Source organism: Gaeumannomyces tritici (genome assembly GCF_000145635.1).
Source record: "Gaeumannomyces tritici R3-111a-1 unplaced genomic scaffold supercont2.6, whole genome shotgun sequence".
Lineage (NCBI taxonomy): Eukaryota > Fungi > Ascomycota > Sordariomycetes > Magnaporthales > Magnaporthaceae > Gaeumannomyces > Gaeumannomyces tritici.
The window spans coordinates 2,585,131-2,609,844 of record NW_008804550.1 but is presented as its reverse complement, the minus strand read 5'-3'; the positions used below and the strand labels follow the sequence as shown (position 1 = coordinate 2,609,844).

The window sequence follows — 24,714 nt, the reverse complement described above, 5'->3', positions numbered from 1 at the left end:
GTTAAAATTTTCCTAAATTGCGGCAATAACAACGGGTTTTTTATTTCCACCTAAATGGCCGCCAAATTATAGCTATATATTACCAAGCGAACGGTTTTTAAACCCATATCCAATTATACGGAACAAAAAAAGGATCCGTTAATTTATTATATACCCCGGGTTACTTTGCGGCACTATAACCACCGCTTTCGCATAAATTTTAACGTATTAAACTTAAATCCGAACTGCAACGTTTTGCTGCCCGTTTAATAAATAACCCGCCATTATTTTATTGGAATTTTTAAACGGGATTATAAAAATATCCGTTTTAATACGAACGAATGCAAATCGTGCCGCAAATTTTAATCCCGTAAAATTTCCAACCTTTGCAACCCGGCAAACATTTGCAATACAAACCCAATTACCGTCGCTTTGGTTAAAAAATTAATATCGACAAAACTTTCGCTTAACAATACCAACGAGCTCGATAATATTCCAAAAAAGTTCCGCGAATTCCTTTTAATTATATTTTTAAAAGCAGCTATGCGCTTACCAAACCATTAGCTTTAAAATTACAAAATACATTTAAAAAAAGGGCCATTTTTAATTGGAAACCCATATATAACTTTAACGAAAAAAAATTTAACGTTTTAAAATTTTGGTTTATTAAAAATTTCGAAATAAAACGGATATATAAAAGGAAAAAACGGTTAAAACACCATTAATATTTGCTAAAAAAAAGGACTTAAAAAATCCGTTACGCCCGGTTATCGATTACCGCAATATTAACGGCAAAACAATCCCGGAACGATATTTAATCCCGTTAATAACGAAACTCCAAAACCGTTTCCGCAACGCCCGGTAAATAACCAAAATCGATTTTAAAACCGGCTTCCATTTAATCCGAATAAAATTAAAGCACGAATGGAAAATAGCGTTCCGTTGCAAATATAGCTTTTTTAAATTTACCGTTATGCTTATAAGCCTTATTAACGCACCAACCATTTTCCAACGAATAATAAACCACATATTTTTAAACCTTATTAACGCCGGCTTCCTAATTTATTTCGATAACCTTTTTATTTACGCAAAAACAAAGGAAAAGCATAACAACCTTGTTAAAAAAGTATTAAAGCGCTTAACCAAATACAACCTCGCCGTTAACCCCCGCAAATGCGTTTAAAAAGCCCAGGAAATCGAGTTTTTGGAACACGTTATCGGCCCGGAAAGAATCCGGATATCCCAAAACAAAGTAAACGCGATCCTTAACTAAAAAGCACCCAAATAATTAAAAAAATGTTAATCGCTGGTCGGGTTCGCTAATTTTTACCAACGCTTTATTGCAGGATTTTCCAAAATCGTTAAACCTTTAACAATAGCCAATGCCCTTTTAAAAAAGGATTGGATATAAACAGCAAAAATGCAAACCGTTTTTAAAGCCTTAAAACAAACATTTACCTCGCCACCCATCCTGCGGCATTTCGACCCTACGCTACAAATAATTATAAAAATCGATGCTTCCGATTTTGCCCTAACCGCAATATTGTTTTAACGCAACCTTATTAACGGCAAGCTCCACCCGGTAGCCTTTTACTCCCGTAAAATAATACTAGCAAAAATTAATTACGAAATCCACGATAAAAAACTATTCGCTATCGTAAACAATTTTAACAAATGGAAGCATTACTTTAAAAAGGCATAGCATAAAATTAAAATTTTTACAAACCATTAAAATTTAACTTATTTTATTACGGCCAAAGTCCTTAACCGAAAACAAGCAAAATGGGCTTAACAGCTTTTAAGCTATTGGTTTTTAATTACATACCGCCCAAGCAAACAAAACGAAAAGGCCAACGTGCTTTCCAAACTCGAGCAATACAGGCTTAAAAAAGGGGGGAGTAAAAACCAGCCAATTACGACGGTTTTTTAAAAAAAATACTTTAACCTTTCCTTACAAACACCTTTATTCCTTTTAGCTTCGGCAAAATTATGCAGCATTTTAACCATGCGCTAAAATTAAATATTTACAAATAGGATTAAGCAAACCGCTACATCCGATACCGAATACCAAAAGCATTTAAAAATTCCCTACAAAAAGGAAAAAATTAGCAACAAGCTCCTATACCACCGCAATAAGCTATAAATCCCAATATAGTTAAAATTTAAGCGCAAAATCCTAAAATTTAAGCACAATACTAAAATTGCCGGATACATAAGCATAAATAAAACCTTCGAATTAATTACCCGCTACTTTTGGTAGCTTAGCATCGAAAAAAACGTTCGAAATTACGTAAAAAGCTATTTGGAATGCTAACGCAACAAAGCGCTTAAATACGCTCCCTTCGGATTGTTTTAGCCTATAAAATTGCATTACCGCCTTTAAAATATTATCGCCATAAATTTTATTACCGATTTACCCGATAGCCAAAGCTGCAATTCCATTTGGGTTATAGTGGACCCGTTTACCAAAATGGGCCATTTCGTTCCTTTAAAAAAAGAATAAAAAAAACGAATAACCTTATCCGCATTTTCGCCCGAAAATATTAAAAATTTTACGAAATTCCGTTAAATATTATTTTAAACCGAAATTTACGGTTTACCGCGCACTTGTAGCAGGACTTTTTTAGCTTCGTAAGGATTAAACCCCGGATAAGCACCGCTTTTTACCCGCAAATAAACGGGCAAACGGAACGATTTAACCAAAACTTCGAAGCTTATTTACGGTCCTTTATTAATTATAAAATGTCCAATTGGGTAAATTTGCTGCCAATAACAAAATTTGCTTACAATAATACTTTATTAATAAATACCTTAATTTTTTCATTTTTTGCTAACTATAAATTCGAACCAACCGTATATAACCTTTTAAAGCCAGGGCGTACAAAACCCTATCCCGCTAGCAAGCTTTATTTCCATTAAATGCACGGCATTTACAACAAAACCAAACAATATTTCGACGCCGCCCGAAAACGAATAAAAAAATGGGCGGATAAAAAACAACAAGCCCTGCCCGTTTTTACAAAAAAATAATACGTTATATTAAACGCTAAAAATATTAAAACCCGGCGCCCCATTAAAAAGTTTAATTCCAAGCTTTTCGGCCCTTTCCAAATTACTAAAATTATTTTTCCTTTAACCGTTCGATTCGCGCTTTTACCATTATGGAAAATCCACTTTACTTTTTACGCTTTTTTAATTAAACCGTATCGGGCCGGCATCCAAATACGGCCCAACCCGGAACAAATTTTAAAAAACGCATTACCTTTGCTGGACGTATTTAAAATGGAAAAGGTTAAAAATTCCCGTTAAAAGGATAGCTTAATACAATATTTCGTTAAATGGTTAGGCTTTAACAAAAAGGATAAAATAATATGGAAGCTATAGGAAAATTTCGAAAGTAAAACGGTAAAAAAAAGGTTAGGGATTTCCACCGCCGGTATCCCCGAAAGGCCCGGGATACCCGTATTTAAAGCCCAAAACGTGCCTTTAAAAAGGGGGGGATTGTATTATACGGGGATTAAACGGGTAACCCAAAAAGGCCGAACGGACGGCCAATAAAACGAGTTACAAGACAGCGATAAAAAGCTAGGCGTTGGTTGGGCCGGTTGGAGGGGTTACAAAAACCCCGCATGCATTACGCGCCCGGTCGAAAGGGAGTTTGTTCCCTTCGACCCAAGTACGTATCTTTCCTGTGCGCCCAAACAGCTTATATAAGGAGGGCTCATCTTTCGAGGTCCTCGCCGGAGATTCTGCTTCTTTAAGCATCTCCTAGAGGCCTTGAGAAATTATCAATATATTGAGCACTCTCCAAGCCGATCCCAGATCCCCTTGTAACATGTATGGATCAAAAAGGCCAGCGGCCTGAGGATTCGTACGCATAAGAACCGACAGACATGTGTGAATCATATCAAAGCAACTCGACTCCTGAACACATCTTCATCAAAATCGAGTCTAGAGGAGGTCGGTCCTTCTCGGTTAGAAGGTTCCGTCAGGAACGGGCGGCGCATGCGTTGCAACGCCAATGCACGCTTTCAACGTCGCCCTTTGTGGTCGGGCGAGCGCAGCGCTTATGGTACACGCGCTTTCCACAGGCCTGGGAAGTTCCTCGTTTTCCGTTAGCAGCCGCTCCAAGCCAAGCGAGCGCCTGGGGGCCTGGGTAGGCGGATCATAAAGTATCAGGGGGATCACTTAGAAGTACTGACCTTGGTGGCGCACACAAGCAACTGTGGCCCCTTCACCGGCTTTCCGCACACGCCGCAGCCTGCCGAGCTCCTCCGGTTCACGGCATCCTGCACGGGGTTCGGTACTGGTTCTGACCCCATGGACCCTCCGGCCGTCGCCTTGCGGTGGTTCTTGGCCTCGGTTATCAGAAGTCGCGCCTCCTCAATGACAGAATCGTCAATGACGCCCCTGGCCGTGAGGACCGCGAGGTGCTTGCCAAACTCCACCATCCTCGACTCTGACCCGACAAGCCACGAGGCCTTGGCCGTCACAAACGAGACGAAGGCCGGTTTGAAGTAGAGCTCGGAGGACATGCGGTTCTTGAAGTTGAAGGCGTCCCACTCCTTCATGTATTCCTTCTCGCTCGGCCCGATGTCCACAAAGTCCTGCAAGTGGTCGCGGTGCTTCTGGATGAGCCAAGCGTCGTCGGACACCAACTTGGGCACCTCCGCGCCAGGCTCCAGCTCTGCCTTGCTTAGTGGATCAAACAGCCGATTCTTCACCTTGGGCACCACGGGCCTGCTGTTGACGCGGTTTACCACGGGCCTTGGCTGTTACCAGAGATGGTCGGTTAGTTTATTCGGCACCATGATACTGATTACACCAGTGGACCCTTGCCAGGTGTCCCTCCTAACTCTTTCCTTGATTCTTACCTGCTGCACACGCCTTGATGCTGGCGCTAGATTTCTCTCAGTTACCGTGGTATCGTTCTCTGGGCCGTAGCGAGAAGTGACCCAGGAGTCGTCTCCATCGATATAACTGTCAAGATCTAGCAGCTTGGTTGGCCGACCCAGTTGATAGACTTTTGGGAGTATTGAATCGACCGCATCCTCCGCAATGGAAACGTCAACCGTGTACGGCCCCTTGCCCAGCCGGGTTTCCAGGTGAAATTCGTAGCGTGGATGGCAAAGAAAGTGGGCTTTGAGCTCGTTCACCGAATGATTGAGAATGCCACAGACGCAGCAAACAAGCCCTTCGATGACAACGTGTTCTGTTGGAAGGGTGTAGAGCACGGTGCAGCTCTCGTCAGCTCCCTTTTCGTCTTTGCTATCAAACATCCTGCGCCTCTTGCGGTCCTTCCCGTGGGCCTTATCGCTCAGGACCTTGAGGTTGTAAACCTTGCCTGTGCCCCTCGCTCTCAGTGATTTCCTCGGCGTCGTATCGCCGTCCCCATCCTCGTCATAGTCATCGGCGTCGCCATTGGCATGCTGATGGCCGTTTCCGTTAAGAGCATGACCACTCGTACTGCACGCATCCCCGGCATGGTGTCCATTAGAAACCCCATCTCCGTTCACGAGCCCGTTCAGCTTGCCGTTGACTGAAATGAAGTCCTCGTCTGGGTCGATAAAGGTGATAGATTGGGCAACCCCTTTCTCCAGGCGTCTCTTCATCAGTCCGTCTGAGAAGCCAGTTGTCCAGCGGATGTCGGCGTCCATCGCAAAGTCAGTAGGCTGCTCAACGTTCCAAGCCCGGTGTCTGAAAGTCACTCCAAGCAGCGACCTCGACCGCGGGAAGATGTCGTCGAGAGTCGCCGCGAGCACACAGAAACGAGACGCGTCCGGGATGCCAGGGAACACCTCGTCCCCATCCAGTCCGAGCAAGTTGGGAGGGGGCCACTTGGGGTCGCCGGCGCCCTCAAGCTCCAGATGCAGCGTGTACGAGTCGGCAAGATCGAAGACGCAGTCATCCCTGCGGGCAATAAGTATCTTCTCATGAGGGACTATGAACGGCCTGGGAAGGTGGATCCTGGCCATGTAGGAGGGCCCGACTGGGTTCTTGTACGTCTTGATGTCGCAGATCTGGCTGTCGCAAAAGACAAGTTGCTTGTCCCCATCTTCCTCGCTCTCGATGGTGATTCTGCAGCGCGCCCGTGAAGTGATGGCATAGGGCACAGAACTACCGTTGAAGACCTTGTCGTACTTGACACGTGATGTGTCCCTGTGGAAGATGCGGAGCACTTCGATGCGCAGAGCCTTTTGCAGGTTGCCAGGCTCCTCGGGCAGACACAGGTCGGCGCCGCCGTGGGGCCTGGGATGGCCGTTGGCTTTGAAAGACTCGTGCGAGAGACGGCGGCGCTTCTTGACCGGGTGGTCTTCGCACGGCGTCAGCCCGCGCGCCTGGTTCAGGCCGGAGACCCAGTTTCTGTGCAGGAAGGGCATGTTGTGCGTCACGCCATTCGCGCCCGTGGCCGACATGGCGCATGCGAGGTGCGTCGAGCACCGACACGGGGCGTGGCGGCTGCTCCGTCTATGGCCCAGGCCCGACCTGCCTGCCTCCCGGCCCCAAACCCAGGGAGGAGTTCACACCGATTTGCCGCGGCGGTGGCCGTGACGCTACCTGGCGACGGCCCTGTTGCTGGCGTCGTTCAAAGGCCGATCCGTCCGCCCCGCTGCTGACGTGACGCACCAAGTTGGGCGATTGGCTCGAATGAAGAGCTGGGGTGTGTGGGCGGTGTGAGGAACGACAACGGCCAGACAGCCCCTTCGTTCGCGCTGCACGATGTTGATCCGAGCCAGCCCAGGCGAGATGGGGGTTCTGGCTGGGAGGGTGCGCGCAGCTGGCGCGAAAGCCGGGCCGGCCTGAAGGAGACCCCTGGTGCCCAAATGGACCAGGACCTGACCCTGGCTTCCCAACAATGGTCGGTTGGCAATTAGAGGCACAAGGCTGACAAACGCGAGCGCGCAAGGGCGGGCGCAAGGTGCAGAGCCGAGAGTTGCGCCGCGCCTTTCGAATGAGGGTGAGGCGTAAATAACCAAGGTGCGTGCGCGGCCCTAGCCCACCTGCCGACTCCCAAACACCCAAAGTCCAAAGAGCCTAGTTTGCTGTTTGCTGCACAAACAACAAAGAGCAGTGAGTTAAAGAATGTGCGCAAAGGGAAGGAAGGAAGTGGTGAGTGCAGGAATGCACACCACTTCTAGTTGTGTCTGTTTACAAGACAGTCCAGAGCATTTGACTGTGTGGAGTCGTTGGCAGGGGACAACGGCGGCAGAATGCTGTGAAAGAAGGAAGGAATAAAAAAATCGCAACACAATTACGGGTATAGTGCAAATTAATGGTGAAGATGAAGAAGAAAAAGAGAAGGGGAATAGAGAAGGTGTGTGGAGAATTGAGGAGTGAGTGAACGCGAGCTAAAGGTGACAGACAGGGAAGAAGAAAAAGAGGGTTGAAGATGGGACCAAATGAAAATAGTAGGTTCGAAGCAAAAATTCCCAAATAAGAACCCAATGCAAATGAATTGGGGTGGGAAACTAGCAGGCAGGCAGCCACACCGAGGAACCCGACCGACAAGGCCTGTTGCAATTGCGTCTGGGCGGGCAATAGTTTAAAGTCAGTCGCGCGCGAGGGAAGTTGAGGAAAAAGGTGCGGAAACGGATGCACGCAGCAAGACGCGTTCCTGCGGGCCAAGCCAAGTGGGAAAATGGGGCCAATTTTCTGGGGATTCGACGTCGGTCTTCCATCGCGACGACCCTTCCTGTTCCTAAGGTTCCATGCACCTGCAGGGGCCACCTGCTCAGACCCACCTACCCATTCCTGCCATTGCTGGTGCACCTTCTCCAACCAACCGCCCAGAGCTTTGCCAATCACGTGGTCACGCATCAATTCCTTTAACTGTTCACATCAGGCACAAGTGGGCAGTCTTTATAACTCGGTTAGCTGCGAAGACGACAGCTTCGAACGTGTGTTTCTAGTGCCATGTAACTAGATGCATGTGACTAGGCCAGGGCAATATAATGGATCCATCGCAACCGCAACATGTTTGCAGCGTCGTCGCTGTGCCTCCCGGCCCTCTTCCACTAGGTGTACAGGTCGTCATTCCAATCGGCATCGTCGTTCCAATCGACATCGGCATCCCGATCCTCCCACCCCTCGAGGTAATCCAGGAAATCGTCCATGTGGAACTGCACTTCAATGGGTCTCTGGTTGTCGAACCGGAGATCGACCACCTCGCAGAGCCCCTGGACGAACTCCAGAGAGATGTCGGAGGCTGGCGACGGCACACCAAGATCGGTGCCTCCCATCATGGCATCCTCGCCCTCCTGCTCCTCCTCGGGTGCTTCGCCCATGTCCTCGTCGCTGTCTGGCTCTCGGTAGGAGACGTGGCCGCGATGGAGCCTCCTCAGTCCCCGCGCGACGCTGCTAGCACGTGAGGATTGACCGGATTCCTGTGCCGATATCCGCCCGCTGCGGCGTGATGGACCGCTATGTTCGGCCAGGGGCCTGCGCTTTGTCTTCCTGCGCGGCTGCACTTCGGGTTCATGCGCGAGCGTCACGTCGGCTAGGGACTTCCAGGGCCTTGGAGACGTTGACTTCCGGGCAAAGCATCGTTTGAATCGCATCTCCCAAGTCTCTCTGATCTCGCACCGCTGTCGCCAAGGGATATCCAGCATTGCTCCGAGACAAAGCCGGCGAAGGTCCGGCATGTTTGGCGCATGGTCTATCAAGGACGCGAAGAATACCTCTGCTGCTTCCGGCGTCCACTTACGCATGAATTGTATCTCCACGATCTGGATGCTTCGGGGCCATGTTGGAACTTGGCTTGGCAGCAGCAACTCCTCGTACAAAGGGTTCGAGCTATTGATGGTTATGTGTTCCGAATAGCATGCAAGGTTGATTCGCAGTGTTTGAAGCTTCGGACAGCAGGATCCAAGGAGGGGGAGAAAAGATAAGTTCAGTGATTGGTTGTGATTGAGAGTGAGATGCCGTAGATCGTGGCCGTGCGAGGCAAGAAAATCGGCGAGTGCATCCGCAGTGACTTCCCGGCAATTGATGAGCTCCAGGTTCTTCAAACGCGGTGGGAGGAGAGGCAAAAGATATTGATTTGCAACGCCGCATGATTCGAGGACGAGATGTGACAGCGCTGGAAGCGCCTCGATAAGCTCCGCAAAGCCAGCGGCATGCTCCTGGTCCACGCAAGCGATCCGAGAGTCATCGGCGTTCTTCAGTTTGATCGACGGTTGTTGGAAGTTGACAAAAGTTATCTTGCGCAAGCTAGAGAACCCGTGAGAGAGATGGATCGACTTTATTTGGTCCAAGTCGAGCTCAGGACCCATCATTTTTGCGCTCCATCGCCAGGCCCGCATGAGTGGGAGCCGGTGCTTATTCTCGGCAGAAGACTCCGGGAGAGACTCGGACGTCAATTCGGGCATGTTGCCGTAAGCGAGATAGTCCAAAAGCGGGCGAGGATATGCCCATCGGAGGGGATCGTCCAGCGCCCGATATGGCGGCATGTCATTTTCGCGGAATAAGTCCAGCTCGGCCAGCTGGTAACACTGGAGGACCATGCGACCGACATCAAGCTTCTGACCTTTGAAGGTCAATGCAGCTATGGAATCGACATCGATGGAGAGGGACCTGACCTTTTGGCGGTAGGAAAACATGGTGACGGAAGGAGGCAGAGACAAGAGATCGGCGAAGCCATGTGCCATGGCCAGGCTGAGCAGTGGTGGATTTTGGTACAAGGCCGTCAGCGCTGGCTCGGCAAATGAGCGGCATGTGGTGCTTGCCTCTACCAACCAGCGCACCGATGCGTTATCGTCTAACGGGCCGGCGGCAAACGAGAAGACATCGACCAGGATCATGTAAGGGAGTTCACTCCATGGCAGATGGCGAGCACCTGGGCTCAGCTCTGCGGGCTCGTCCGTCGTGACTGGCCGGGACGACGGGCCCGCAGATTTACCAGCAGCTGGACGTGCAGCATTGCCGTCGTGGATATTGCTGGCTCCGACGGGTGTGTGACGCCGGCCTCGATTTTTGGTTACGCCCTGCGAGCCCAAGGTGGCCAAGGGCGGACGATCGCTCCTGGGGTTCCGAGCCAGGCGCGACGTGGCACGGGGTTTGCCGAGGAGCGGCGGCGACCGGTCATGTTCGCTCGAAGGCGAAGGTGAGGGCGAAGGTGAGGGCGGGGGCGAAGGTGAGGGCGGGGGCGGCGGGCGCGTGGCCGCAGTAGAGCTTCGTGTGACTCGCTGTGGACGCTGTGGACGGGCCCCGAGCCCTGCCGGGCGGGGCGACGCAGCCGCAGCCGTCGACCGCTCCTTGGCCTGTCGGGGTGGGGCGCGGCGGAGGGAACGTGTTGGCGCCATTTGTCACACGATGCGAGCGGAGCGGGGGGAGGGAGCAGTCGGACTGGCTAGGACGGTACCTTGCCTAGACGAGAGCGCAAACAGCAGGCGTTGATATTTGCCCGGGAAGTCCGATGGCCGGCAAGTAGGCTGTGGGTGTAACGAGGCAAAAGTGTGGACATTGGTCCAAGAGGGCCGAAGTTCCGTGTTTGGTGACGATTGAGAGCCGGCTGTACTTTGGAGATTGATCAGAGCTGGAGCCCAAGGTTTAGGTGCGGCTGCGAGAGGAAACCAAGTGGCATTGGTGGGGCATCAGCTGTTCTGAGCCCCACCTTTGACTGATGCATGCGTGTAGGCCTCTGTTTTCAGACGTCCGTCACAACGAATGCACCTCGCACACGCCCGCTGCCAAAATTGGAGAAGAACCTAGAGATAGAGGGTATATATAACAAGAGTACGTAGGTAGGTATTCAGGAGGTACGGGGGATGAAGGAGACAAGAGGTTGCTTCTCTTCATCTGATTGAGGAAAAGAAAAAAATAAGTCGACCAGGACGTATTTAGCATTCGTCATTGACACCAAGTGGCTGAGGAACGCTCGTGACTGTGACTCTGAGCTCAACGCGGAGGCTTCAGCCAATGACAAGATTTAAGTGCACGGCGTTAGCGATGATGGCATATACGCGTAATCTGTAACGCGAAGGCGTTGCCTCTGGAATATTGAGGTTTAGGTATACCATCTAGATACCGAGGTTGGTATTCTTCTCACCTCCACCCATTCGAGTCGTGTTTTCTGGCCGGCAACACCAAAGACGCCCCACGGTCCCTTAGACCACCAACAAAAATCGCCAAAGTAGTAAAATGTGGCCCCTTGGCTCTCACTGGAAATTCGTGGTTCGTACAAGAAACGCTGGAAAGAGGCCAATGACTCCATGAGCAGGAGAAAGGCATGACAATAAAATAATAAGCTTTCAAGTCAGGTGATAAGAACCAAAGAAACAGAGTGAGATGAAATATTTGCATAGAGGGAGCTCCAGATACAGAAAAAAAAGCGAAAGAAAAAACCGGGATATCATGGTATGTAATAGGGATGACACCGATGTATAACTCCAGCACGCCTGTGACTCATTATCTTCGCCATTTAGCAGGTAGACAGATTGGGGAGAGAAAACTCGGGTGAGACTCGAGGGAAAACGGCAGAGAAGGCAAAATCGTGACACGATAAAGGACATCAAGAATAAAAGCCAAGAAAGTTGCGACCAAGAGGCCAAGTTGAACACAAGGGGCTGGAGGTTACACTCCGTTGCTCATCTTTAGGGAGAGCTGGGCTCGCCAGTCGACAACTTCGCGTTGCGCCCAATTGTGAAGCACCTGGAGCGCCTGAGCCGCAGCGCTTGATGGCCTCGACCATGGGCCAAGATCCGCCTTCATGGACGGCTCGGTAATGGTACTGACACAACCGTGTGCCTCCACCCAATTCTCGTGGAGCTTCTTGCCAACGCGCACAATCCTGGTCCCGACAGTCGTGAAGTCGTGGTGGTAGTAGACCCTGATCAGCTCCTCGACCACGATGGCATGCAGCTGCATTGCAATCCCATCTAGCGCCTTGTAGGAGCGGGTGAAGTTTCGGAGCTCGCCCAGATGCGGGATGAGAGATTCCCACAGCTGGTAGTCGCCAGGTTTCCGGTCCTGACTCCTGGACTGGTTCATGGCGTCGAACCCGACAATGTAGGACAATACCATCTCGAGGCTCAGGGCTGCAACTCGCTTCTTGTCTGAGCTGGTCATATTCCCCAACACCTCGGCCTTGTTGGTTCCCGCAACTGAATTGAGGATTCCATCCCGTTTGTGCTTGAGCTGTGTCCCCAGGCCTGTGTACTCGCCGCCCTTTCGACGCAGAGTGGCCGACGACATGCCCTTGGTAGGGTCGAATTCGTAGCTCGTCGGGGGGCGGTCACCTGGCCCGGGGGTGAGGCCCTTCGTTATCGCACCGCCTGGTGTCTGGGCCTGGGAGTTGGTCGACGGCACTCGAGACATGGCCGTGGCGGCCGTCTTAAGTGGCGTCGAAGGGGCGACGGGTTTCGAAACCATGATGCTATCCATCGAGGTCCTGGGTCGCTTGCCAGCCACCGGCTCCGTCGCGGCCGCTTCTGCGACTCGTGGTCGCTTTTTGGCTGGAGGCGAGTTGACCTCGACGCTCATCGATCGCTCCTTCTTCAGCGCCTCGATCTTGGAAGCGGGTTGTAACGCCAGCAGTCGCTGGACACGCAGCGAGTTCTTTTTCTTGTACTTTAGGTGCACAATCAGCTGGGCGACCTCGGGCTCGTCCTCGATCTTGGGAACCGTCTTCCCTCCCACGCTCGGAGAATCTATCGCCCGACTCTTAGTAGATTCGATATCACCCTTTGGTGATGTGGTCTCGCCTCGCGCGAGTTCCTGCTCTACAATATCTGGAAGAGTGGGCGAAAGCAAGGGAGGCAACGACGGCCTGGCCGGCTTCTTGATCGCTAGCCCCTCGGCCCTCTCCCCCTTGCCAGATACCTTCGGGACAGTCCCCGCATCTACCGGCCGTTTCGCTGGGCCCTTGGCTTTGACCTCATGGTCATCGTCGATCGATATCCTGAGAGGCGATAGGAGAGGAGGAACGGATGCTTTCCCAGATGATTCGGACCTGACCATGCTGGAAGATTTAGGCCCGTTCACAGGTTGCCTCTGGGGCGAGGCTGCTTTACTGCTTGCCGAAGTGATGCGGCCGTTGGTGAGAGCACTTCCGCCGCTTTTGACGTCTCTGGAGGCCCCGGACCTGTCGGTGGAGGCGGGCAAGATCTTGTTGGCACTGACATCTGGCCTTAGCGTGCGCAATGTATCCGGCTTCGCACCATCGGCCATGCGAATCTTCTTGAGAGGGCGAGCACTATCGGGGAAATCGGGCGATCTCCTGCCGTTGTGTGGAGATGGGCTCACACCATTTCTTGGGGGTTCCCTCGACGGTACTCTGGGTCTGCAAGCAGGCTGATCGTTAGCGAATCACGCAAGATAGCCAGGGGAGGATCCATAACAGGCCAATCCTCCTTCGTACCTTTTGATCAGGTCATCCTTGGGCGTCGAGCCGGCACTGGCCGACACGTCGGACACTTTCCTCTTGCCGTCGACAGGCTTGGGTATAGGGAGCTTTGCCTGCCTGGGCCCTTCGGCGCCGGCCTGCTTCGCGTCCTGTCGCGGCTGCGGGGCGGAGTCTGGTGATGAAGACGAGAGTTTCTTTTTGCTATTTTGGTAGTCCTTGAAAGACATCTTGGTCACAGCCTTCTTGGCTTCTGGCTTCGATGCCGGGATCGCTGGACTGCGTGAGAGTTGATCGGGCTCCTCCCGAATGATCTCATAGTACGGGCGAGTTAGGAGGATACCGCGGTCCGTGTCGGAAAGGAATGTGGAGTATTGAAGGTGAGAATGGTGCTGCCAGAAATCTGGCGGAACAGAGTATTTTCCGTCGGGGAGCAGGGCGAGATGGTGTGGCCTTTCGGGCAGGATGCGCTGGGCAAGACTATGGACTCTCTGCGCCGCAAGATCCATTTTCTAGGAGGCGTGTCATGGGTGGTGGTCGGGGGACTGCTGCTCGTTCCGGCAATGGGCGTTTGTGCCTCGGTGTCTCAGAAGCGGACAAAGGGCGAGTGTGGAATGCGGCCGCACCAGCTGCGCGGCAGAGCCCGAGGTGGCAAGGGGGAGGTGTTTGCGGCAGCGACTGCGATCGAGAACGGGCACGGGTGCGCGGTCGGTGTCGTCGCGCGAGGGTGTTGGAGAGGCCGGCTGGGCGTGGGTGCGTGGTTGTGATATTTTGGAGAGTTCTCTTGTTTTTCCGCTTGGTCGGTTCGGGCGAGCGACGAACCTTCTTCCTCTTGGTCGCGCGACGATGGGGCGTGACCGTGATGGGCGAGGTGTGCAATTGGGCCTGGGGCGGATGCGCTCGCAGCGATTGGTTAGCCGGCAGCTCGAATGCGCAACACAGACGGACACATCCAGACGCACACAGCGGCAATCAGAGCAGACGAGAGACTAACAGTACACCGGCTAGACGATAAAAAGGCGCGACGGGCGTGATGGCGGAGAGGGCGTGGTTGGTTGGCTGGCGGTGTTCGGGGATTTCATGCGGCTTGTCGCTCGAGCTTCTAGTGCAGGACCAGACGACAGGCAAACAGGCGACAGGCGCGCGGTGCCGTCAACGGCCCTCACTGCGACGCTCTGCAAGACGGGACGCGGGAAGCACACCTCTCCCGTACCAGGGCGCGGTGCGAGGGAGGGCGATGCATGCGGCAATCCGGCGGCAATCCAGCGGCGCGCTGTCGGGGGTGTTCGGATGCGCGTGGCAGGCGATGTGGTGGACTCGGTCGTGCCCAAGCAAGGCGATGCGTCTCCTTCTCACCGCGACAAGGCCAAGGGTTGGTAGCAGGTCGCAGCAGTCTTCGTCCTTTTGGGGGGGGGGGGGGGGTGGAGTCGTGCTGCGGCTTGCTGGCTGCTGGAAGCTGACCCTCGCAAGCGCAAGCGGGGACCTAATCAAGCGTCCAATAAAGCTTGCCGTAGCTGTCCAGGCGCCACCCCAGAACCCTTTCTCGCACGCGAATGGGTCCCGTCTACAGCGGTTAGCTAAGCAGGCCTGGGGACGACTGGGCTGGGGTGCAAGCGCCCATCAACCCATTGTTCGTCTCCCCAGCTTTTAAACAGCCCGGCTGGGGTACAGTGTGTATCTCCGGTTGCTTGCTATGGATATACCGATGCACCTGCATTCGCTCCCATCTGTTAGCACAATACCTGCATGGGCATGACGCAGTCTGTCCAGCCCTACAGAGCCTAAAAACAGGCGACCAAGCTCAACAACTCGCTTGCTGATACCATTCAACGTAAGTACCCAAACCTAGGTGGGCCGCCACAGAGGAAGAAAATGCACCAAGAACTCGTGGGACCAGCTGCGACAACGGGCGAGAGGCCGGATGTTTTCCACATGTAGCATTACCAATGTACACAAGTTACATCTAAACTTCCTGTCTTTCTGAGTGATGTGTCCCTGCCTCTCGTTGTTTTTCACAAGAACCAACCGTACCCGACCAATAGAGGCAACTCGGCACTTGCCACCTGCCGTGAAATGTAAAGTCCAACCTGCCCATTGCAGCTAGTATCGTAGTCGTAGAGTTTCCGCTAGCCGAAGATCAAAGCTAAACCAAAATATAAGAATAAAAGACAGCCGCAAAGCCCCCAACGCTTCCTTGCCCAGAGACGCCCCTTTGCCGTTCCTTAAAGTGCACACCGTTCTCGGCATTGTGTTGGTCGTCATCCATTTGTAAGTATCCCCAAGCCCGTTCATAATAGAGAATACATAAATACAGGTGCCTGGCTCAGCTCCCTAAATCCTGCGTTACCGGCTAGGGAGCTAGCGACCTCTATAGATGGAGAAGAAGACCACGATCGAAGAGCAATGTTGGTGTAGTTCAACTGCCATAGCCATTCGGCATAGGCTGCATCCCCGCGTTCGGCGTCATCCTTGGGCGCTTGTGCCTGGGCTCCTCGGAAATGCTCTTGATATGCTCCTCCATCCGATCTTGTCGCTTCGCAACCTGCCGGATGTCCGTGTATATTTGTTCGGTCAGGGGTTGCGTGCTGTGATAGTACTGTGCGATTCTGTCGGCCATCTGCTTGGTGGTGATGTTTTGGTATTGAGAATCGAGCTGGGTGATGATTAGATCCAATTGGTCGAACTTTTGTTGAACTTCCGACCTCAGGCTCGTGTGTTTCTGCATAAGCTCCTCGGCGAGCTGTTTGAACTCGTCCTTGAATTGGCCCCGTGATGCGTTCTCCAAGAACGCGAGCCGGTTCTTCACACCGTCAATTAGTTGTCCGAAACTGCCGATGATCGCGTCCAAATGGGGCGTTATCTTTGCCTGGATGTCTGCCGCCGAACCCTGTCTTGAGAGCGATGTGACTTGTGCTTGAAGCCTACTGAACTCGGCCTGAAGTTTTTCGGCTGCCTTGGCGCCGTCGCACACGTGGGTCGCACCCCCGGCGGTGTCTGCAGCCGGCCGCGGCATGGCCTTGATTTCTTCCATGTCTTTGGTGATAATGGGTAGCTGGTTATCGACGAAATCCCACCACCTGTCGAAGACGTCGTTGTCGAGCACCCGGGTCGCGCACTCAAGCTGCGTGGCTCGATCTCTCAGCTTATCCAGGTCGCTTTTCAGGCTCTGGAGCCCATTCGCCTCTCCTTCGAGGGCCGACGTGAGCTTCGATCTCTCTTCCTCCCACACTGCCGTGAGTTCTGATCTCTCTTTCGCCGAGGCCGACGTGAGTTCTGATCTCTCTTTCGCCCAGGCCGACCAGAGCTCGTGTCTCTCTCTCCTGAGCTCTTCTCTCTCCTTGTCCCATGCCGATTTGAGGGCCGCGAGTTCCTCCTTTTGAGAGGTTTGCTCTTTCTTCACGACCTCAAGCTCCTCCTTTTGGGAGATTTGCTCCCTCTTCACGACCTCAAGCTCCTCCTTTTGGGAGGTTTTCTCCCTCTTCACGATCTCAAGCTCCCTCTTCATGGCCTCATGCTCCCTCTTCATAACCTCGAGGCCGTAGCTGTTGTCTCCAAGCTTTTTAATGTTATTATCGAGTTTTTGTTGACAATTGTTCCATTTACTGTGAAAAGCATCCATAATATTCTTCTCGACAGTGTTTCGATCCACTTCGGAAAGGGAACCTGATCGTTGGACAGCCATGGTCTCCGGAAGAGCTGTGTGTATGACCATTGCAAACTTATCGGCGAGCTCGAGTGTCTTGTTCTTGTGTGACTCGTAATCCTTCGTGGCTGTGTCGAGGTCGACTTTAGCTCGGTCCCGGAATTGCTCGTGCTGTTGACTGATGGAGGGATAGTCGTTCCGTTGTAATCTCTTGAGTCTCTGGTAGGACTCCTCCCTCTGCTCATAGAACTTGTTCTGCTCGTCTTTTCGAAGCTGTGCTGCCGCTTGTTTGGACACGGATGCGCTCCAGTCGCAGACGAGCTGGACCAGTTGTTCTGACGGTGAGCTGCGGTCTTGCTTGCCTCCCAAAGGGTTGGAGATGGAAGTTGCTCCTAGACGTCGTTTTAGTATCTCGTACCCGACTGTTTTTCTTGGCGAGAAAGTTTCAAACAAACATACCGTTGCTTGACACCTGAGCCGGCGCAGGGCGTGTAGAGGGTGCTGACCTCTTGGGGCCGGTCGGAGGGGCGGGGCGGGGGGCATCGGGGGAGCCATGGTCGTGATCGTCGCGACTATATTCTCGGCGGGGACGATCGCGGAAGCCATGGTCGCGGTTCTCTGTGTATTCATTTCGGCGGTAGGTGCCGCGAGAGCTCGAGTCTCGGCGGTCGTGGTTTCCACGATCAGAGTAATCCTCACGCGAGCGCCCGGACGAGGTCCTCTCGTTGGCACCCGAGAGGGATTGGCGGTCCGATGAGTATCGCGACATGTCGGCGGTCCGTGAGGGATGGAGCGTGAGACAGATGACGCCAACCGACTCCAGGCGCGAGATGTGTGGGCGGAACAAGAACCCAATACTGGGGTGCGGCAGCGGTCTCAACCCACAAGTGGACCTGGTGAAGCTTTTTGCGACAGAGGCAGAGCGCGGCTTGCGTCTCCTCCGCTTGCGGTGGCTTCCTTCCAAGTGCAGATCTTGGATGCCATGCAGCGGCAGGTTGAAACGAGCTCGCCGCAAAGCGTCTCTACCGGTGCGGACGTTTTGTAGTCCAGGCGGCAATGGCAGGCGGGAGCCGACTGGCCAACCATAAATGTGCAAAGCTGGCGAAGGAGGGAGGCAGGCGGCTGGATGAGACAGCGGGCAGCGAAGTCGCAGGGGGAACAAAAAACGCCCGGGGTTTTTAGCACTTTCAAGCCATCCGGACTTCAACGCGTTTTGGGATGGGTGGGGGAATACGCTAGAAGAGTTGTTGCGGCCCCATTCCTCCCCACGTTGGCTCCACAGCATGTGTGTCCAAGGAAGGAACAGCGTGCACTTCAGCCCAATACAAGAAGTGGGTAGGAGCATTGGGTTTGTTTTTATCACTATTTGTGCAGATCGTTATACATGGTTGGCTTATCTGGACGAGACAGGGCGCTGGAGGAAGGTTCCTACGTAGGCAGGTACCTAGAGGTAGGTACCTAGGTACACAAGTAGTAGGTACCATGAAGTAAAGTGCAGCATGCGCAGGCACCCGCAGTCGGGTTTGGTTGATGCAGCCATCCAAACATTTGCAGGTGCCTCACTTATGCCTGGTGTCAGCACCTTCCTCCCCAGCTCCAGAGCTAAGAACAGGCAGGGGCAGGGGCGCCGCAAGCTTTGCCCCCACTGGGGGGCCGGCGGCACCACTATCGTGCAGCCGGTGCAACGGCAGGCTGGGTGGCTGCGCCAGACCGCCATAATTTGCCAAATTTTTGAGCTGTCGTTCTGCCCATGCGTCGTTGGATGCTTGGTTGGGTCCGAGGCGCGACATCCAACCGCGGGTCTACTAAAGCATCTGATTGTAACCTTGGCACAGCCCTCACCACCCTTATAGATCTAATCTCGCTGTTCGCTTGCAAGCGCTCAACCCTGCGAATCGACTGTCTCTGTCATCTCGATCCGACACCTGATTCGCAGCCCTCTATCGGGCACGCTCTGGCCCTCGAGCTCCCCCACGATATAGGACGCCATGGCGACTGTATGTTTTTGGCCCTGTGATTGCAAAGGCTGCATATTTCACTGACACCGCAGCGTCGATTGGCGCGCTAGCAGCAACCCGTATTGACGGTCTCGGAGACCAAAGAGCTGCGAGGGCTCAACCTCATCGCCGCACACTCACACATCCGCGGGCTCGGCGTCGATGCGGACACCCTCGAACCGCGAGCATCCTCCCAGGGCCTGGTAGGCCAGGAGAAGGCGCGAAAGGCCGCCGCTGTGATCCTGGAAATGATCAAGCAGGGCAAGATCGCAGGGCGTGCGGTCCTGATCGCCGGCCCGCCAAGCACCGGAAAGACCGCCATCGCCATGGGCATGGCGCAGTCGCTGGGATCCGATGTCCCTTTCACCAGCTTGGCCTCGTCGGAGATTTTCTCGCTCGAGATGTCCAAGACCGAAGCTCTGACGCAGGCCTTCCGCAAGTCCATAGGCGTGCGGATTAAGGAGGAGAGCGAGATAATGGAGGGTGAGGTTGTCGAGATCCAGATCGACAGGAGCGTCACAGGCGGCGCGAAGCAAGGAAAGCTCACCATCAAGACGACCGACATGGAGGCCATCTACGATATGGGAAGTAAGATGATCGACGCCATGACCAAAGAGCGTGTCATGGCAGGAGATATCATCTCGATTGACAAGTCATCTGGCAAGATCGCCAAGCTCGGCCGCTCGTACGCTCGTTCGCGCGACTACGACGCAATGGGGGTCGACACCAAGTTTCTGCAATGCCCCGATGGCGAGCTGCAAAAGCGCAAGGAGGTGGTCCACACAGTCACCCTGCACGAGATTGACGTCATCAACTCGAGGACCCAAGGATTCCTGGCCCTCTTCTCGGGAGACACGGGCGAGATTCGCAGCGAGATCCGGGACCAGATCAACACAAAGGTTGGCGAGTGGAAGGAGGAGGGCAAGGCCGAGATTGTGCCCGGTGTGCTCTTTATCGACGAGGTCCACATGCTCGACATCGAGTGCTTCTCGTACATCAATCGTGCTCTCGAGGCCGAGCTGGCGCCCATCGTCATCATGGCCAGCAACAGGGGGCACTCGCGCATCCGCGGCACCGACTACCGCAGCCCCCACGGGCTGCCCCTGGACTTCCTGGACCGCATCCAGATCATCGCGACGCAGACCTACACCCCAGATGAGATCAACAAGATCCTGTGTATCAGGGCCCAAGAGGAAGAGGTGGACCTGACGGCCGACGCACTCGTGCTGCTTACCAAGATCGGCCAGGAGGCCGGGCTGCGCTACGCGAGCAATCTCATCGCCACGTCGCAGCTTGTCTGCGCCAAGCGGAAATCCAAGCAGGTCGACGTCCAGGACGTGCAGAGGAGCTTCAGGCTCTTCTACGACCCGGCCAGGAGCGTCAAGTTTGTTGGCGAATCCGAGAAGAGACTGATTGGCGATGACGGCGCCGTTGACTTCTCCGTTCCAAACAGCAATGGTGAGAAGATGGACACCACGTGATCTTGTCTTCTCTCATCTCTACCTTTTGTTTTTGAAACAAAGCAGGTTAATGATAGCTTGGTGGGTGTATGTGTTTTCATATTTTATTTTCAATAATCTCCAATCCAGGGGACCAGTTTTCTTTTTCATTGCCGCATTTCCTTCGCCTCCCATCTTGGTCCCTTCTTTCAGACCTGGTAGAAGAAGTACACCATTTTTGTATGATCGGCCGGGCGTTACGGACAGTCAAAAGGTTAGCCTATGGCGTCTAACCAATGTCTCTGGGATTTACGTTACTGGAACGGCTAGCCGCCGAAAAGATTACCGCAAAGGACGCGACCATTGTTGACCCAGAGACTGTGGAGCTGCACATTGAAGGGGACGCAAGCTATCCAGAGAGTCGTCAGGATCCTACCTACTACAAGGCTTGACACATGTTTTGGCTCACGTCTGGTCGCATGGACAAAGCAATACGCCGACCGAGCTACCATTACCTGTTCCTTAGGCGAAGGGAGCTGTTTGTGTCCACGGTCCGTCATCCCCGGCCTTCCGGAACTCAACACCCTCGCCAAAGTACCCAGCAGCATGCCAGGCCTTCATCATGGCGGTGTCGAAGGGGCCCTGTTTGGCGGCGCCGTCCCTGCCATCGGTCCAGCGATATTCCCACTGCTCCCCTCCTGGCTCTGGTCCCTCGGTGGTCGCCCCTGCCGCCGATGTCTCCTCTAGACTATCCGGCCGCGCGGGCTCGATCCACTCCTCGCCCGTCTCTTTCCTATACTCCCTGACAAGTATCTCTCTCTCGGTGTCGTAAATTTCCGGGAACTCCCTTCCAAGCAGACGGTCTGCGGCCTCGGTGACCTGGTTTATGGCCGCCTTGACTCGCTGGTACGCGGCGTCTTCTGGCGTCGCGTCCTTGTCGACGTCCATTGTGTCTTCGGCGGCGCTCTGCTTCTTCTGCTTCCACCGCGGCACCTTCTTCGCCTTGGATTTGAACTTGGCCTGGCTTTTGCCTAACCTGGCAAGCGCCTCCAGTGGCGTCTCCCCCGTTTCCAGGTTGAGGATGAGCGAACTAATCATGTCTGACGTGATGACCCTGTCGTCCTCCTTGCGCTGGCGGCGCAGCTCCGCCTCGCGCTTCTCGTGCGCCTCGGCGGCCTTTTTCATGTCCTTCTTCTTGATGCCCTCGAGCCACCGGTCGTGCACGGCGTCCGTGTCGGTCGCCTTGCGCACGAAGTTGCCGGCCTCGTCGAACGCTCCGTCCTCCTGCTCGGACCTCATGTTGAAGGCGTCGATCTTGGGGGCGTGCCGCTTGAGGCCGCCGGCGCCGACCTCGTCGTCCACATCCTCCTCCTGGATCGCGAGCTCCTCGTCCTCCTCGTCGCTGCTCTCCTCATCGTCCAGCCGCACCTGCCCGCCGCTCTTGCTGGTGTGCTCCTCACCTTCTATGTCGCGCGCATCCAGAAAGCGGACCTCCTTGTTCTTGCGCCCACTTTCGTTAGTCTTGTTCTGGGCCGCGGGCTTGTCGTCGGAATTTCCACCGCCGAACATGTCATCGTCATCATCGTCATCGGGCGCGGGCGCGGTGCCCTTCAGCTTCGAGTCATAGTTGTCTAGCTGGTCTAATATGTTGACGGGCTTGTCCCCGTCCCGGCCTGACTTGGCCTGGGCGCGGGCATGGAAGGTTTCGTTGTCCGAGTCGCTGTCGTAGCCGTCGATGTTGACGGCGCCTCGCTTGGTGGCGGTGCCGCCTCTCTTTCCTATAACGTCGGCGTCGAGTATGTCGTCTTCCTCGCGCTCGTCCGCAACAAGCGCTGACGGGTTTCGCACATCAAACTTGACTTTTTTGGCCGAGCCCTCCTCCCCGTCCGATCCCGCCCTTTCGCCGTGATGCGACCGGGCGAAAGCTTCGCCAGCGCGCTTGGGGCGCGCCGCTGAGAATCTTGAAGACATTAGCCGTGTAGCTGATGGGTGTTCTTGTGCGAATTAGAATTGTCCAGAGGGGCCTGGACTGGTATCGAATGGCAGTCGGTATGAAAGAGTGACGGGTCGCGGTTTCAATTGTGAATGGCTCTAGCTGGAGCTTTGCGAAACCCACAAAGCTCCGCGACGTCAGTGCTTGAGTGGATATCTTGCCTGCGGCTTCTGTGGGCCGGATGCGGGGTACGAACAGGTGCCGCAGCCACGTCCAACCCAGCCCAGTTAGGCGTCATCTGGACGCGGTTTCGTCATTCTCAGCTGCCTGCCCCGAACAGCGGCGAAACCCAAAGTTCGACCAAAATATTGAACAACGGAGACAACTGCTAGCACAAAGCAAAAGCAGGATCCGTCCTCGCTCGTAACCGTATCCTCAAAGCCCAAAGCCCCCCAGAACCGCCATTTCCAGACAGCCTCGCAGACCGCCACCCAGAACCCGCCCCTCCTGGTCGAGAACACGCGCCTTGGCGGCTGAGACTCGCCGGCGAGAACCACCATGTACGGCCAGATGGCGCGCGGGGGCCGCCGGCCCATCGCCCAGCGCTTCGACGAATACTACCGGTGCTACCCCATGATCATGGCGCCCGGATCCGAGCGGCCGGAACTCAACCACGGATCCAAGATCTTCCTCCCGGCATCCGCCCTCGACAAGGTCTCGAAGCTGCACGTCCAGTGGCCGCTGCTTATGGAGCTGATAAATGGCGAGAACGACCGGCACACGCACTCGGGAGTCCTGGAGTTTGTTGCCGAGGAAGGCAGGGCATATCTGCCCCAGTGGGTGAGTCGCTCTCACGGGGAGCTCCGCTGGCTCGAGTCGGTTTGTTGACAAGATGACGTCTCATCATGCAGATGATGCAAACGCTCCTTCTCGACGTCGGCGACATGATCCAGATCAAATCCACATCGCTGGACCTTGCACGCCTCGTGAAGCTGCAACCGCAGTCCACAAAGTTTCTGGATATCAGCGACCCGCGCGCGGTGCTGGAGAAGGCTTTCCGCAACTTCGCCACTCTGACCAAGGGTGACGTCTTCAGCTTCGAGTACAACGACGATGTCTACGAGATGGCTGTTCTCGACGTCAAGCCCGAGTCAGCCAAGATGGGTGTCAGCATGATCGAGACGGACGTGTCGGTGGACTTTGCGCCTCCTGTGGGCTACGTAGAGCCGGAGCGGCAGAAGGGCAGCGGCACAAGTACTCCGAGGAGTACTCGCGGTGGCGGCCTCCCGGCTGGCGGTCTGCTGCACGGCCAAGGCGGAATGGCGCAGGCTATCAACTACGATGCCATCGCCCCCAACAGCGCCGCCTTGGCCGCCACAAACTTTCTGGGCGAGGGCCAACGAATCGGCGGCAAGAAGGGTAGCAGTAAGGCTCCGACCCCCAAGCCATCCACGCCGGTCGCGGGAACGTCAGCCAACCCCCCGGACGCAGCGGCACAGCCCCGTAGGTGGGCCAACGGCCCAATGCCGCTGCGTTTGCCACCAAACAAGTTGTTCTTCGGCTACGAAGTCAAGCCGGTAAAAACCGATGCCGACAAGGAGCAGGACAAGGTGAATGCGCAGCGGCCCCACTTTGCCGGTCAGGGGCAGACCCTCAGGGGAGTTGCAAAGCGCAAGGGTGAGGACGATGATCCGTCGCCGACACCAGAGAAGAAGCCAGGCGAGGGCCAGACATTAGACAGCAAACGGTAAATCGGTATCAAGGTATTTTATCCACCGCCACCAGAGTACGCTATATTTTTGTCCACGTCGTGGTGAATTGCTTAGATCAGCAAAGTGGACAAGCTCAGGGTTCTGTCGTGCATGGACATCGGACTTGCACAGGCGCTTGGGCTACAGGCCTCATGTATTGTCGCAGTGGCCCTCGATATGTCCCGAGGTCTTGCTTGCTTTGATTTTAATGCTTTATGCTTGGTACCAGTAGTTACTAAATGTACTGTTCCGAGTCACATCTATAGGTTTTGCGCGAGATTTTGCCCGCGTATGTCATTCGGAAACTACACAATCAACAATCATGATGGCAATGCCCGCGTATACAACTAATCGCGCCATGAGTAGATCTTCGAGCAATGCTCCGCTCGCATGTATTGTCACGCTCAACACTTCCATTTCCTTCTGCCCGTTTATTTAGTCCACAACCAGATTTTCTATTCTTAAGTTAGTGAAATTACCTATAGCAAGCTTCAAAAGCTCTTGGGGTTCTGCCTGAAGTTCCTCAAGGTTCCGTTGACGTCCGGCCTCACAGCTCATAAAGTAATGCTTAAAGATATCCCAAAAAAGAGAAGATATTTGCTATAAAAAAAACGATGTCGAACGCACGATAAA

General features: G+C 53.9%; 9 protein-coding genes across 9 annotated transcripts; 3 read left to right on the top strand and 6 right to left on the bottom strand.

Moving 5' to 3' along the window:
- Positions 1–213: 213 nt before the first annotated feature.
- Positions 214–2,803, bottom strand: GGTG_11244 (hypothetical protein; the record flags this gene model as incomplete). The annotated part of the gene is made up of 10 exons (XM_009229127.1): positions 214–363; positions 533–604; positions 850–1,036; positions 1,310–1,466; positions 1,516–1,588; positions 1,805–1,861; positions 1,935–1,989; positions 2,105–2,116; positions 2,536–2,638; positions 2,767–2,803. The coding sequence occupies 10 exons, from the start codon at positions 2,801–2,803 to the stop codon at positions 214–216; spliced, it is 903 nt and encodes a 300-aa protein (XP_009227391.1).
- Positions 2,804–3,683: 880 nt separating this feature from the next.
- On the bottom strand, positions 3,684–7,711 carry GGTG_11243 (hypothetical protein). Its single transcript, XM_009229126.1, has 3 exons — positions 4,854–7,711; positions 4,182–4,751; positions 3,684–4,072 (listed from the first exon to the last, which is right to left on the bottom strand). Exons 1-3 carry the CDS (start codon positions 6,393–6,395, stop codon positions 3,968–3,970), a joined length of 2,217 nt encoding a protein of 738 aa, XP_009227390.1. The 5' UTR covers positions 6,396–7,711; the 3' UTR covers positions 3,684–3,967.
- A 283-nt stretch (positions 7,712–7,994) lies between these two features.
- On the bottom strand, positions 7,995–10,280 carry GGTG_11242 (hypothetical protein; the record flags this gene model as incomplete). Its single annotated transcript, XM_009229125.1, has 1 exon — positions 7,995–10,280. The coding sequence occupies one exon, from the start codon at positions 10,278–10,280 to the stop codon at positions 7,995–7,997; it is 2,286 nt and encodes a 761-aa protein (XP_009227389.1).
- Positions 10,281–11,550: 1,270 nt separating this feature from the next.
- On the bottom strand, positions 11,551–13,827 carry GGTG_11241 (hypothetical protein; the record flags this gene model as incomplete). Its single annotated transcript, XM_009229124.1, has 2 exons — positions 11,551–13,258; positions 13,337–13,827. 2 exons carry the CDS (start codon positions 13,825–13,827, stop codon positions 11,551–11,553), a joined length of 2,199 nt encoding a protein of 732 aa, XP_009227388.1.
- A 54-nt stretch (positions 13,828–13,881) lies between these two features.
- On the top strand, positions 13,882–14,698 carry GGTG_11240 (hypothetical protein; the record flags this gene model as incomplete). Its single annotated transcript, XM_009229123.1, has 2 exons — positions 13,882–14,018; positions 14,338–14,698. The coding sequence occupies 2 exons, from the start codon at positions 13,882–13,884 to the stop codon at positions 14,696–14,698; spliced, it is 498 nt and encodes a 165-aa protein (XP_009227387.1).
- A 475-nt stretch (positions 14,699–15,173) lies between these two features.
- On the bottom strand, positions 15,174–18,163 carry GGTG_11239 (hypothetical protein). The gene is made up of 2 exons (XM_009229122.1): positions 17,421–18,163; positions 15,174–17,353 (listed from the first exon to the last, which is right to left on the bottom strand). Exons 1-2 carry the CDS (start codon positions 17,728–17,730, stop codon positions 15,735–15,737), a joined length of 1,929 nt encoding a protein of 642 aa, XP_009227386.1. The 5' UTR covers positions 17,731–18,163; the 3' UTR covers positions 15,174–15,734.
- Positions 18,164–18,702: 539 nt separating this feature from the next.
- GGTG_11238 (RuvB-like helicase 2) lies at positions 18,703–21,402 on the top strand. Its single transcript, XM_009229121.1, has 2 exons — positions 18,703–18,958; positions 19,030–21,402. Exons 1-2 carry the CDS (start codon positions 18,950–18,952, stop codon positions 20,437–20,439), a joined length of 1,419 nt encoding a protein of 472 aa, XP_009227385.1. The 5' UTR covers positions 18,703–18,949; the 3' UTR covers positions 20,440–21,402.
- Positions 20,645–22,476, bottom strand: GGTG_11237 (hypothetical protein). The gene has a single exon (XM_009229120.1). It carries the CDS (start codon positions 22,366–22,368, stop codon positions 20,920–20,922), a length of 1,449 nt encoding a protein of 482 aa, XP_009227384.1. The 5' UTR covers positions 22,369–22,476; the 3' UTR covers positions 20,645–20,919.
- A 117-nt stretch (positions 22,477–22,593) lies between these two features.
- Positions 22,594–24,673, top strand: GGTG_11236 (ubiquitin fusion degradation protein 1). Its single transcript, XM_009229119.1, has 2 exons — positions 22,594–23,170; positions 23,242–24,673. Exons 1-2 carry the CDS (start codon positions 22,889–22,891, stop codon positions 24,079–24,081), a joined length of 1,122 nt encoding a protein of 373 aa, XP_009227383.1. The 5' UTR covers positions 22,594–22,888; the 3' UTR covers positions 24,082–24,673.
- The last annotated feature ends 41 nt before the right edge of the window (positions 24,674–24,714 follow it).

What these genes read in the sequence shown, in the direction of transcription:
- GGTG_11239 (XM_009229122.1), bottom strand. Translation starts at nt 17,730, where the DNA reads ATGTCGCGATACTCATCGGACCGCCAATCCCTCTCGGGTGCCAACGAG. An exon ending in GGCTCAGGTGTCAAGCAACG is followed by an intron (nt 17,354 to 17,420) that starts GTATGTTTGTTT and finishes AACGACGTCTAG; the next exon opens with GAGCAACTTCCATCTCCAAC.
- GGTG_11237 (XM_009229120.1), bottom strand. Translation starts at nt 22,368, where the DNA reads ATGTCTTCAAGATTCTCAGCGGCGCGCCCCAAGCGCGCTGGCGAAGCT.
- GGTG_11236 (XM_009229119.1), top strand. Translation starts at nt 22,889, where the DNA reads ATGTACGGCCAGATGGCGCGCGGGGGCCGCCGGCCCATCGCCCAGCGC. An exon ending in GGGCATATCTGCCCCAGTGG is followed by an intron (nt 23,171 to 23,241) that starts GTGAGTCGCTCT and finishes CTCATCATGCAG; the next exon opens with ATGATGCAAACGCTCCTTCT.
- GGTG_11243 (XM_009229126.1), bottom strand. Translation starts at nt 6,395, where the DNA reads ATGTCGGCCACGGGCGCGAATGGCGTGACGCACAACATGCCCTTCCTG. An exon ending in CATCAAGGCGTGTGCAGCAG is followed by an intron (nt 4,752 to 4,853) that starts GTAAGAATCAAG and finishes CTCTGGTAACAG; the next exon opens with CCAAGGCCCGTGGTAAACCG. An exon ending in TGCTTGTGTGCGCCACCAAG is followed by an intron (nt 4,073 to 4,181) that starts GTCAGTACTTCT and finishes GGAACTTCCCAG; the next exon opens with GCCTGTGGAAAGCGCGTGTA.